Source organism: Geotrypetes seraphini, chromosome 6, assembly GCF_902459505.1.
Source record: "Geotrypetes seraphini chromosome 6, aGeoSer1.1, whole genome shotgun sequence".
NCBI classification, from domain to species: domain Eukaryota; kingdom Metazoa; phylum Chordata; class Amphibia; order Gymnophiona; family Dermophiidae; genus Geotrypetes; species Geotrypetes seraphini.
Genome location: NC_047089.1, coordinates 17,128,636 through 17,141,855, shown reverse-complemented (window position 1 = coordinate 17,141,855; position 13,220 = coordinate 17,128,636). Strand labels below are relative to the sequence as shown.

Genomic DNA, 13,220 nt, shown 5'->3' with positions numbered 1-13,220 from the left:
ATATCAAAGCGAATAGGAAATAATGGAAACTCGGACGATTCATGCCACAACCCCAAAACTTGAATAGAAAATATACTGTATATACTTATATTGCAAGACCTCGCTCGTTTAGAACAGTCACTACACTCCCACAGCGCATTGAGATTAGGTGGGAACTCAGAGAATTGGGTAGACTTGGAGCCAAATGGGATGGAATTGGGCACTGGCAGAATGAGTAGAGGTTCAGGGACTGGGCAACAGTGAAGGCAAATCCGGGATGTATTGGGCTAGGGGATATTGTACTGGGCGTGCTTGTATTTCGCTTAATTACTGCGCTCAGCGATGCAACGCGCGTATGTTGTTCGTACTGTAATGGCGTGGTGCGCATCGAGTGCCCGCATTGCAAGACAACGCACGTTTAGCAAACTGAAAATTAAGAAAATGTTTGGCTCGTCTTGCAAAATGCTCGCAGACCGTTTAAGGAATCTCTCCGTTTCAGAGGAAAGTCCCCCCCTTCCTCGGGAACGTCAGCGCTGATTGTCGTTGCCAGTGACTCGATCCAGCAATCTGTGTGATCGCTGGGTTGGATCATTGGCAACGACAAGCAGCGCTGAAGGTCCCGAGGAAGGGGAAGGGGGGGACTTTCCTCCGAAACGGAGCCCCTTCGAACTCACAGTAGCACGCAGAGCCACTTGGAAAACTATGCTTAATGCACCGTTAAGATAAGAACCAGGGTTGATTTTGGAACTTTTTTCCAGCTGATTAAGGCATGCCTACTGTGTTGGCGTTCCGAATCGAAAAGCGCTTTTTGATTCGGAACGCCAACACGGTAGGCATGCATTAACTTTTCTTTCAGCTTTGGCAACCTTTTTTTAATATTTGTTTCAGTGCGGGGATCTGCTTTTTTTTGTTTTTTGTTCTTAAACCGTGGTGCTCTTGCTTTTTAGCCTTTAATCAAGGAAGAACACCACAAACGTTGTCCCCTGAGGAAGGCAAGTTTGTTGCCGAAACCCGGATCCTGGTTGGGACTTTCCTAGGATTCCATTCGTCTGGGACCTCATATGGTCTCTTTAAAGACCGAGGACTTTTAAATTTCTTTCTTGTATGTTTTGAATAAACGTTACTAACGGTTGGTATAGACCTCTCTCTTGCCTCTTTGCTGTTTCTTGTACTTTGGCCGAGGCCTGCTCGCTTCTTTCTTGGTCCTTCTCACCCCCTACAGATTTTGCCCCCAGTTTCAAAGGAGATGTGCATGCCTAACTTCCACTTTGACAATCGCTGGAGGAAAAAGTAACCACAGACGCTCTTACTGCTGTTTTTTTATTCAGATGGTTTTTTTTTCCTGATCAAAACACTACAAGTGCTTGCATCGTTTCGCTACCTGCCCCGGACAGACCTCCGCTAACTCTGCCGTGGTTCTACTTTTAACTGCCCACGAGACAAGCAACTTTGAAATGCCGTTTTACTCCTGGAAAATTCCTCTGAAAATTGCCCTCTGCATGTCACTATTATGCAATCATTTTCTTCCCTCCATCCCCGGGACATAAATACCCACAGCAAGTTCTTCACTTAAGAATCTTTACTGTAGCAGCTGCTTCTAACTGCAGTGGTCTCATTCTTTCATTGTGTTTTCGCATGGCTGACGCAGAAAAGGCCTGGAGCTGAGCATGTTGCTCTATTGAAAAGCAAACGCACCACGGAAGGCTGACCTCGATGCTTTTTGTTCTCTAAATATCTTTGCAGCGTCAAACTCCCAGCTCCTCAGAAAATGGGGAAAAAAATATGTATTGATCTCTGGTTGGGAGAATGTTGTAGTCCTGTAGAATTGATATTGTAAAAAATCAGCCTGGGACACCATCATCTTGGTTATACCTTGTGTCGTTGTAATAATGCAGTACACTTCTCCCTCCATATTCACGGTTTCGATTATTCACAGTTTTTAGCTTGCTGGATCCTCCCCCCCCCCCCCCCCAATTACATCAGCTTGCATAGAGAAATTGCTGATTCCAAGCGTTTACAGAGTAAATCACTGATAACCAGCACTTTCGTCACTGTGTTTTGCCTCTTTTTCAGGAACAGGCCATCTCTCCCACCATGTTGTTCACGGTTTCACCATATTCACGATGGTTTTTAATAGAAAACAGTGAATAACATATGAAAAAGTCATTTGCGGCTTTTCTGTATTTGCGGTTCTGTTAATCCCCTATCACAGCGAATACAGAAGGAGAAGTGTAGTTCACCATTGCTGTTACATTTTTAATCTACATGCATATTAATCCTCTATCTATACCCTTCTATCCCCTTTTCCTTCAGGAAATCATCCAATCCCTTCTTGAACCCCAATACCATACTCTGTCCTATCACACCCTCTGGAAGCGCATTCCAGGCGTCCACCACCCGTTGGGTGAAGAAGAACTTCCTAGCATTGGTTCAGAATCTGTCCCCTCTTAATTTTTCTGAATGGCCTCTCGTTCTTGTAGTTTTCAAAAGTTTGACGAATCTGTCCCTCTCCACTTTCTCTATGACCTTCATGATCTTGTAAGTCTCTATCATATCCCCTCTGAGTCTCCTCTTCTCCAGGGAAAAAGAGACCCAGTTTCTCCAATCTTTCTCTCTCTCTCTCTCTATTTCTGTGTCTCTCCCTTTCTCTTTCTGTCCCTCTCTACTCTCTCTATGCCCTTCATGATCTTGTAAGTCTCTATCATATCCCCTCTAAGTCTCCTTTTCTCCAGGGAAAAGAGTCTCAGTTCCTCCAGTCTTTCTCTTTCTCTCTCTCTCTCTCTTTCTCTTTCTCTTTCTCTCTGTCTCCCTTTCTCTCTCTCTCTCTTTCTGTCCCTCTCAACTCTCTCTATGCCCTTCATGATCTTGTAAGTCTCTATCATATCCCCTCTAAGTCTCCTTTTCTCCAGGGAAAAAAGTCCCAGTTTCTCCAATCTTTCTCTATCTAACTCTCTCTATTTCTGTCTCTCTCTCTTTCTTTCTATCTCTCTCTATATATATTTCTCTCATTTTCCATTTCTCTCTCTCTTTCTGTCCCTCTCCACTTTCTCTATGACCTTCATGATCTTGTAAGTCTCTATCATGTCCCCTCTAAGTCTCCGCTTCTCCAGGGAAAAGAGCCCCAGTTTCTCCAATCTTTCAGCGTATCTATAAAGTTTGATTTTCTGCAGTAAGCATGTTGTACTTTCAAAAAGTCCTGGAAAAAGTGGAAAAAAAAAAAAGAGAAATGGCAACCTTTTCTTTCTTCTTTTTTCCCCCCTTTTTAAAATGAAGGATCCCTTCCCAGTTACCTTTTCTATCTTATATAGCTAGAGAAATACTTCTTCATGATTTGGAAGAGAGAGAAAAATTGTATAGTTACGCTCTTGGGGCACCAGAGAACCAGGAGGCATGAAATATTTAACTGCTGTCAGTTCAAAGCAAACTATATTCTTGGCATTAACTCAAGATTTGCAGCATAATTGTACACTGAAAATTATTGTGAGGAATGGGGCATGTAATATTAAAAGGAAAACCACAGACTGTAGTATTCTGTTACACGAAGAGTTAAAAATAGATGAGGTATGAAAAGAAGAAACTGAGTTTGAGAAAGATTTCCACAGAAGACGGCCGCTTATTTATTTGTTTAAAAAAAAAATGCATTACTCGCAACAATTCTGAATGAGTTGTAATCCAACACACATAATTAAAACAATGTCACAAACTACAAAAACACCCTTAGGGGTAGGATATACTATAAACCTCCCCACAATACCTTCTATACCACAACTGTTTATATGACAAAATCTTCAGGCCCTCAGAGGTGCCACCAGAAGCTCAATAATTCTTCATAGCAACTGGCTTTATGTCCCCTATCGTCATCGGGTCTCTTTGGTTTTTAATGTGCAATGCTAAATAATCCTATTTTTGTATTTTTTTGTATTTTTTCAATAAATAGTTATTGTAAATATTAAATAAAGTTTTAAACTTAACTTGGGTGGTTCAGCCAAGAGGGACAGAGTACTGTCAGCCTAGAGGCCCCTGGGAGATTATATCAATCTGACCCTGGCATGGGAAGGCCAAGCCACTGGCTCCCCCTCTCTCTGTCTATCCTTCCCTTTATCTATGGAACACGAAGCTTCCTAGAACTGCAAGCTTCTATGTCCCTCTTTGCCTCTGACCTCTGTAAGGCAGTGAGACTGCTTGCTCTCTGCTTAATTGTAATGCTTATAAATATTACTTTTCTGTAAGACTATTTCTATAATATATTCTTTATATAATCACCCCTGGCTGTGCTTCTTATTTGATTCTATCCCTAATGAAACTTCTGTGAAGGAACTGAACCTGGGACCTGGCGTCTGTCAGTGCGCATTTCACTTAACCCCTACCACCTAATATTGTGGGGGCCACTTTCAAACTGACAAGTACTGCCAACATGTTTCACCCTGTTCAGGTTTCCTCAGGGCACAATCCCTCAGAACCGTATAACTCTTCACGACGTGGCCACCCGAATAATGAGTTCAATAATGATTATTGAGCTTCTAGTGGCACCTCTGAGGGCCTGAAGATTTTGTCATATAAACAGTTGTGGTATAGAAGGTATTGTGGGGAGGTTTATAGTATATCCTACCCCTAAGGGTGTTAACAGTACACATTCTTCTATCAAGTATTCTTTGACTTATAAGCCTACATATCAATTTATTACAAACTACAAAAAGACATAAAAACAAATCATTTCATAAACTATCCTATCTTTAAATTCAAGTCTTTGTATAGGTAACTCTGCAGTTAGTTATTGGTATTAGAGAATGACACAGGGACAAATTTGTCCCCGCAGGAACTCAATTTCTCCACCCCGTCCCCGCAAGTTTTGTCGCTGCCCCATTCCTGTAAGCTCTGCCTTAACCACCCAAGCCTCGAGCACTTATAATTTTGAAGGGTTTTGAGGCTTGTGCAGATGAGGGCGGAGCTTAGGCATTGGTGGAATGAGGCATTATGACATCACAATCTGAGCTCTAGAATGTTGCAACTTAGGATTTTAATGCGTTTTGAGGCTTGTGAAGATGAGGACGGAGCTTAGGCATTGGTGGAATGAGGCATTATGACATCACAATCTGAGCTCTAGAATGTTGCAACTTAGGATTTTAATGCGTTTTGAGGCTTGTGAAGATGAGGACGGAGCTTAGACATTGGTGGAATGAGGCATTATGACATCACAATCTGAGCTCTAGAATGTTGCTACTTAGGATTTTAAAGGGTTTGAGGCTCGTGCAGAGGAGGACGGAGCTTAGGCATTGGTGGAATGAGGAATTATGACATCACAATCTGAGCTCTAGAATGTTGCTACTTAGGATTTTAAAGTGTTTGAGGCTTATGCAGATGAGGACGGAGCTTAGGCATTGGTGGAATGAGGCATTATGACATCACAATCTGAGCTCTAGAATGTTGCTACTTAGGATTTTAAAGAGTTTGAGGATTGTGCAGAGGAGGACGGAGCTTGCAGGAATGGGCCAGGGACAGGAAAAGAACTCACCGGGATGGGACGGGAAAATGAGTTCCCACAGGGATGGGGAAAAATTTGTCCCCGTGTCATTCTCTACTTGGGAGAACAAAATAGAAAATTGAATAAATAAATAGTATGAAATGTTTCAGCTTCTGATAACCAGAGCTGGTATTACAACTGCCAGGACAAACTTCGCAGGAACCCCCAACCCACCTAAAAGAGATCGCAGTGCCCCCCACAGAAAAAGAATCAGCTGCAGCTGGTCCCACTCCTCCACAATACAATGGTCCGACCTTAACAAACTCTATAAAAAATACAGCCACGCAGCTTGCAACCTTAACTAATGCCCTCTATATCTACTAAAAACCTCCAGCCTAAAATTCCGCACTCTCCTCATGCAATGGATACAAACCTTGCTCACAGATGGCCTTTTCCCACAAGACATCTCCGAAATCATCACCCCGATCTTAAAAGACCCAAAAGGAGCAACGGATCAACCATCCAACTACAGACCCATAGCCTCAATTCCACTATATGTCAAGCTAATGGAAGGCCTCGTAGATAAACTCCTCACCCACTACCTAGAAAACCACAATTTGCTCCACCCTACACAGTCTGGATTCAGAACCAACTTCAGCACTGAGACACTACTAGGCTCCCTTCTGGACACAGCTAGACATCACCTCAGCACAGGCAAAACAATGCTAGATCTCACCGCAGCATTTGACCTGGTAGACCACGACATCCTGTTACAAATACTAGATACAATAGGAATCACAGACAAAGTACACACATGGTTTCAAGGATTCCTACAATCCCAGGACCTACAGAGTAAAGACAAACAAAGAAAAATCAGAACCATGGCGTACCCCAAGGCACCTGCCTAGACAAAATAGGATTAACCTCCTATAGCTATGCAGACAACATTGCCATTCTCCTTCCTTTTTATCAGCCAACGCCCACCATGACAGACACACTACACAGAGCTCTAGAAACAGTGGCAACATGGATGAAAGACCACAAACTGAAACTGAACCCAGACAAAACAAAATTCAAACTTCTCGAAAAAAAATAAAACCCCAACCATAACAAACCTAGTAATAAACTCAATCACATACCCCCATTCAACCCACTCTAAAACTTCTGGGAATGACGCTAGACCAGGGATCTCAAAGTCCCTCCTTGAGGGCCGCAATCCAGTCGGGTTTTCAGGATTTCCCCAATGAATATGCATTGAAAGCAGTGCATGCAAATAGATCTCATTCATATTCATTGGGGAAATCCTGAAAACCCGACTGGATTGCGGCCCTCAAGGAGGGACTTTGAGACCCCTGCGCTAGACAGATGCTGCACCATGCAACCACAAATCAACAAAACAATACAGAAATCATTTGCGGCAAGTTTGAAAATTCTTCGACAGCTCATGGTCCAGTCCCTAGTCCTCCTTGACTACTGCAACATCCTCTATCTCCCCTGCCCCACAACCATGATAAAACAGCTACAAACAGTATAAAGCACAGCCCTGAGACTACCGTATTTTCACGTAGATAACGCACACCCGTGTAAAATGCGCACACGGGCATAGCGCGCGGGAAACTGACATATATGGTAAAAAAAATTTTATATACCGCGCCCACCCGTAAACCACGCATGCTGCCCCGACTCTCCCGTCGCCGCCCGACTCTCCTTTCGCCCGCCCTGACTCTCCTCTGGCCAACCCGACTCTCCTTTCCCCCGCCCCGACTCTCCTCTCCCCCTTGAAGTCCTGTCCCCACCCTGAAAGCCTGATGCCCCCCCCCGAAGTCCGATTCACCCCCCCCCCCCCCGCAGGACCGCTCGCACCCTCACCCCGAAGGACCGCTCGCACGCACCCGCACCCCCACCCCGAAGGACCGCTCGCATGCACTCCCACCCACACCCCCACCCTAAAGGACCGCTCGGACCCCCACAGCCCCCCGAACCCCCCCTCATCATGTAGAAGCTCCTACCGGTGTCCTGCTGCTTCCTCTTGGCAGTCCCGGCCCTTCTGTGAGCCCTGCATCCGCGCTGCTTCGTCTTCCGGCGGTCCCGCCCTTTCACTAAGAAAACACGACCACATCACCATACTTGCTATCTCACTTCATATTATACAGTCCCATAAGACAAACTAGAAACTGCAATCTATTGGCATACCCAAGCATTACCGGCATTAAATACAAAACCTTCATGGATAGAACTTTAATGTACCAAGCAAACAAACAACACTGGCTAGACAACTACATTAATGGAGCTAGACTGACCTACGTCGCTTTTAGAAAAGTCATAAAAACTGCCTTATTCGACAGACATATCGTCTAAACATTAACTACTCCAAACACCACTTCCAATTCTTTTTTTTTCTAATATGCCCCCTCTGAAATTCTAAACAAGCTGTATATTAAATTAAAACTATCCTTCCCCTCGCTAAAAGACATTTCCCATACAGGAAAACTAGGGACCTCCTTCCCCTTCAAAATCACTGAGCTCTGGAACAACCTTACCTCCCCTCTTCGGAACTTGAGCTCCCTCCAAGTTTTCCGCAAACATCTGAAAACCTGGCTTTTCTCAAAAAATGTAAGTCTCCCTCCAATTTAGGAATCAAGGAAACTCTTATATCTTGGCATCCCAAGTCCTCTAAATTTTCTTCACACTTCTACCTCTAACCCTCTGTTGTAGTTCCTTCCTATTTCTCCTACTGTAAACCGCATCGAGCTCTACGAACGTGGAGATGATGCGGTATACAAACCTAAGGATTAGATTAGATTAGATTAGATAGCGGATGCTGCGGATGGGCAGACTGGATAGGCCATTTGTCCTTTATCTGCCATCATGTTTCTCTTTTTCTATAACCATAAAGCTCTATGACATCACAATGCAGGTGGAAAGAGCCTTAGCCTATAGGAAGAGGAGATGCAAATGTTAAGAGCCTTAGCCAATAGGGAGAGGAGGAGATAGCACTTCTACCTCTAACCCTCTGTTGTAGTTCCTTCCTATTTCTCCTACTGTAAACCGCGTCGAGCTCTACGAACGTGGAGATGATGCGGAATACAAACCTAAGGATTAGATTAGATTAGATTAGATATTGTAATTCGCTGCATTTTTAAGATTCTGCATACTGCAATTTCACCGTCTTATCTGCATATTGTAACTCGCTGTTTGTCCCGCTCTCTTCGACGTGAACCGCCTAGAAGTCGCACGATTGTGGCGGTATAGAAGAATAAAGTTGTTATTATTATCGGCTCACTTTTACTACATTTTGATCTCTAGAGTGGTACAGTTTAGAGAATAACGCGGGGACAAATTTGTCCCTATCCCCGCAGGAACTCCCATTTCCCCATCCCGTCCCCGTGAGTTTTGTCGCTATCCCTGTCTCGTCCCCCATTCCAGGAATGGGGCAGAGACAGGAAAGAACTCACCAGGACGGGATGGAAAAATGAGTTCTCGCGGGGGTCGGGGAAAAATTTGTCCCCCTGGCATTCTCTAATTGGTATACCCCGAGAACACATATGTACATGCAGTAACTCATGCTAGCAAATGAGCTCTTAAGTTTGTACCAGAGCAAATGGGAGGTGAAGCGACTTGCCCTAGATTCAAGGGAGCGTCAGCAAAATCTGAATCCTAATGTCCCTCATTCTCTGCCTGCTATTCTAACTTCTTATCTAGTGGATTTGTTCACATTTGTAAATTCAAAGCATTCCATTTCCTTTTTTAAAATTTTGGATATGAACATAAGAACATAAGAAGTTGCCTCCACTGAGGCAGACCAGAGGTCCATCTCGGCCAGTGGTCCGCTCCCGCGGCGGCCCATCAGGCCCATTTGCTTGATCAGTGGTCCCGACTATTCCTATAAATTGCCTCTCAATCCTATCCCTATAACCTTCCTCTACTCCTATCTGTACCCCTCAATCCCTTTGTCCTCTAGGAACCTATCCAAACCTTCTTTGAAGCCCTGCAACGTGCTTCGGCCTATCACAGCCTCCGGAAGCGCGTTCCATGTATCCACCACTCTCTGGGTGAAAAAGAACTTCCTAGCGTTTGTTCTAAACCTGTCCCCTCTTCATCTTTGTCTCCCTTTTCCTTCAGCTGTATTTTTTCATTACTGTTTTCTCCCTTCTCTCATTCAAGTTTCAAAGTTTATTACGATTTGTTATCTACGCAATATCATATATTTCAATGCGTATAACAATTTGTTAAAAAAAGGGGAGGACAAGACAAGACATTGGATACAAATTCTATACGTTCTGATACAAACCGGTACAAAAGGCAAGAGGGATGAACTACAATCTTTAAAGAAAGAAAAGAAACATTTAGGGGAGAACACATATGGTGGGAACACATTAAAAAAATAAATAAATAAAAGAATAATTTGGCGACCTGCTCGAAAGATTGATGGCGACCTACTCGTAAGATTGATAAAGGTCTAAAGGTTTAGTAACTGGTGAGTTTTGCTGTCTATGTTTTGGATGCGTCCTTATACAGAAAGCTTTTTAAGAAGCGCTTGAATTTTTCTAAGGAAGGTTCATTACGAAGATATAGTGGTAAATTGTTCCAAAGCTGGGATGCTATGACCGAGAAAATGGTAGATCTCCTGGTCCCTATTATTTTAAAAGAAGGAATAGTTAATAAATGTTGTTGTGTTGATCTGAGTGCCCTACTGATGGGACAAAATAAGTAAAACATAAAATTCTTGGTAGTTCAGTAAAACAATTTTTTTCAGGATGTAGATTGAGATATATAATAAATAATTCTATAGCAAGAGACTATTCAGTTGGTCAGAACAATATACAGTGGTTTACGAGTGCACCGGTTTGCGAGTGTTTTGCAAGATGAGCAAAACATTTGCAAAATTGGTGCCTCGGAAACCGAGCATGGCTCGATTTACGAGCACCCCCCCGCAATCCAGACCCCCCCCCTGCGATCCGGCACCCCCTCTGCCTCGAACCGGCACCCCCCCCCGCCACGATCCGACCCCCCCCCTCCGACACGATTGGGCACCCCCCCCCCCGCCACGATTGGGCACCCCCCCGACACGATCCGACACCCCCCCAGCCGCTTCTTACCCTCATCTGGGCACTCTTGAAGATCGGCCCTTGTCTGCTGGGCCTTGAGCATCTGAGCATGCTCAAGGCCTGCGAGTTCACGTTCTGAACGTGAATGTGAACTTGCAGGCCTTGAGCATGCTCAGATGCTCAAGGCCCAGCAGACGAGGAGTCCGATCTTCTAGAGTGCCCAGATGAGGGTAAGAAGCAGCGGGGGGGGGTGCCCAATTGTGTTGGAGGGATGTCGGATCGTGTCGGGGGGGTGCCCAATCGTGGCGGGGGGGGGGGTCGGATCGTGGCGGGGGGGGGTGCCGGTTCGAGGCAGGGGGGGTGCCGGATCGCAGGGGGGGGCCTTCGAGGGGAGCAATGCCGGTTCTCGGGGGGGGGGGAGGAACGCATCAAAGCGAGTTTCCATTATTTCCTATGGGGAAACTCGCTTTGATAAACGAGCATTTTGGATTACGAGCATGCTCCAGGAACGGATTATGCTCGTAATCCAAGGTACTACTGTACATTGATTTTCATTCTAATGCGGTACTTGCTTTTAAAAACCAGTCAAATGTTACAAATTAGGCTTTCTAAACATTCTCTCTTTCGTTTTTAGGTTCGTCTGGAATGGCCCACAGACCTAGCAGTCAACCCCATGGATAATTCCCTCTTTGTGCTTGACAATAATGTCGTGTTGCAGATCTCTGAAAACCACCAAGTCCGCATTGTGGTCGGAAGACCCATGCACTGCCAAGTGCCAGGCATTGACCACTTCCTTCTTAGCAAAGTGGCAGTCCATGCCACCCTGGAGGCGGCCACTGCCCTGGCCGTCTCTCACAATGGAATTTTGTACATTGCTGAAACAGATGAGAAAAAGATCAACCGCATCAGGCAAGTCACCACCAATGGAGAAATTTCACTCGTCGCAGGAGCGCCGAGCGGCTGCGACTGCAAAAACGACGCCAACTGTGAATGCTTTGCCGGTGACGACGGATATGCAAAAGATGCGAAGCTAAACGCGCCTTCGTCTCTCGCTGTATGTGCAGATGGCGAACTATATGTTGCTGACCTTGGAAATATTCGTATCCGATTCATTCGGGAAAACAAACCATTTCTCAACGCACAGAACTTGTACGAAGTTTCTTCTCCAGTAGATCAGGAGCTGTACTTATTTGATACGAGTGGAAGACATCTTTTCACCCAGAGTCTTACGACTGGCGATTACCTTTACAATTTTACGTATAGTGGAGACGGAGATATAACACTTATCACAGATAACAATGGTAACACATTGAATGTACGGAGGGATTCCACAGGAATGCCGCTCTGGTTAGTGGTGCCAGATGGTCAGTTGTACTGGGTAACGATTGGCACGAACAGTGCTCTGAAGAGTGTGACGACCCAAGGCCATGAGATGGGCATGATGACCTACCATGGAAATTCTGGTCTTCTTGCAACCAAGACCAATGAGAATGGATGGACAACATTTTATGAGTAGGTATTATTATAATGCTGATCCGTTCCTGTTTTTTTATTCTATATTTATATTGTGCTGTATGAGAGGCATGAAAAAAAACATCTCGTATGGGAAAATGCCAAGCATTTCTTAACTTTATTTATTTATTTATTTAGATTTTTATCCCATCCTCCCAGTAGCTCAGAACGGTCTACAAGTGAACATACACAATGGAGAGTAATTAGACATATAAGAAGTACAATAGGTTTAAGTGTTTGGACATATGAGATTTACATACATAATTTAAATACAGGGAGTATACAGCAAATTAAGAGCAGAGTTTAAGAATAAGTAGTTTGGTTTAAGTACAAGTTATTTGAGTTTAGATACAATTTGTCAGAGTATAGACTAAGAGAGGACTATACTGAAATTTAGGGAGAAGATAGACAGGGGAGATAGGAGAGAGGTGGGCTTAAGGGGGGGAGTAGACTGAGTGTGATCTTTAGCTGAAGAGGACCCCCTGATTTCTTTGTGCACAACCTAATCTAATCTAATCCTTCGTTTTATATACCGCGTCATTCCTGCAAAAGAGGGCTCGATGTGGTTTACATCGTTGGTTCCCAACCCTGTCCTGGAGGACCACCAGGCCAATCGGGTTTTCAGGCTAGCCCTAATGAATATGCATGAGAGAGATTTGCATATAATGGACGTGGCAGGCATGCAAATCTGCTCCGTGCATATTCATTAGGGCTAGCCTGAAAAACCCGATTGGCCTGGTGGTCCTCCAGGACAGGGTTGGGAACCACTGGTTTACATTAATAATTTGCACAGTATGTTAATTCGAAAAACCTAATCTGAAATAGCAGAAAACAAGAAAGTCTTTCATCTTTTTCGAAAGATTTGCTAGGTAGTGCCTGACCACAGAAGGCACTGCTGTGCCGAAGACTTTGCATCGCTGAGCATTTTCAACAATCTGCTGTCAAAAAGAGTACAGATTCGAAATGCGGCATGAAAGAACAATTATAGAAATATCCCAAAAGGTTTGATTGCAGAGGTCATTCCACCCCTTGACTCGGTGGAAATCTCCTTTTTGCAACAATAGCAGCCATGAGTACGGATAAAACCTTACTCATGGTTGAATAAAACCATGAGTGGACTAAAAGGACGGCCTTATAATCTGAGCACCTATTTCATGCCCTTTGTGTGGGTGAAGGTGTCGCATTATATGCACACATGCATATGCCAACAGGGCACTTAT

The 13,220-nt window shown here is 44.4% G+C and overlaps 1 protein-coding gene across 4 annotated transcripts in view; it reads left to right on the top strand.

Annotated features, from left to right (window-relative positions):
* The window catches only part of TENM4 (teneurin transmembrane protein 4), a 1,150,563-nt gene that overhangs the window by 1,076,877 nt on the left and 60,466 nt on the right, over positions 1–13,220 (top strand). For all 4 annotated transcript variants that reach the window (XM_033948175.1, XM_033948174.1, XM_033948172.1 and 1 more), the window contains one exon: positions 11,123–12,000. In XM_033948175.1, the coding sequence (XP_033804066.1) occupies positions 11,123–12,000 (878 nt within the window). The remainder of the gene's footprint in view (positions 1–11,122; positions 12,001–13,220) is intronic.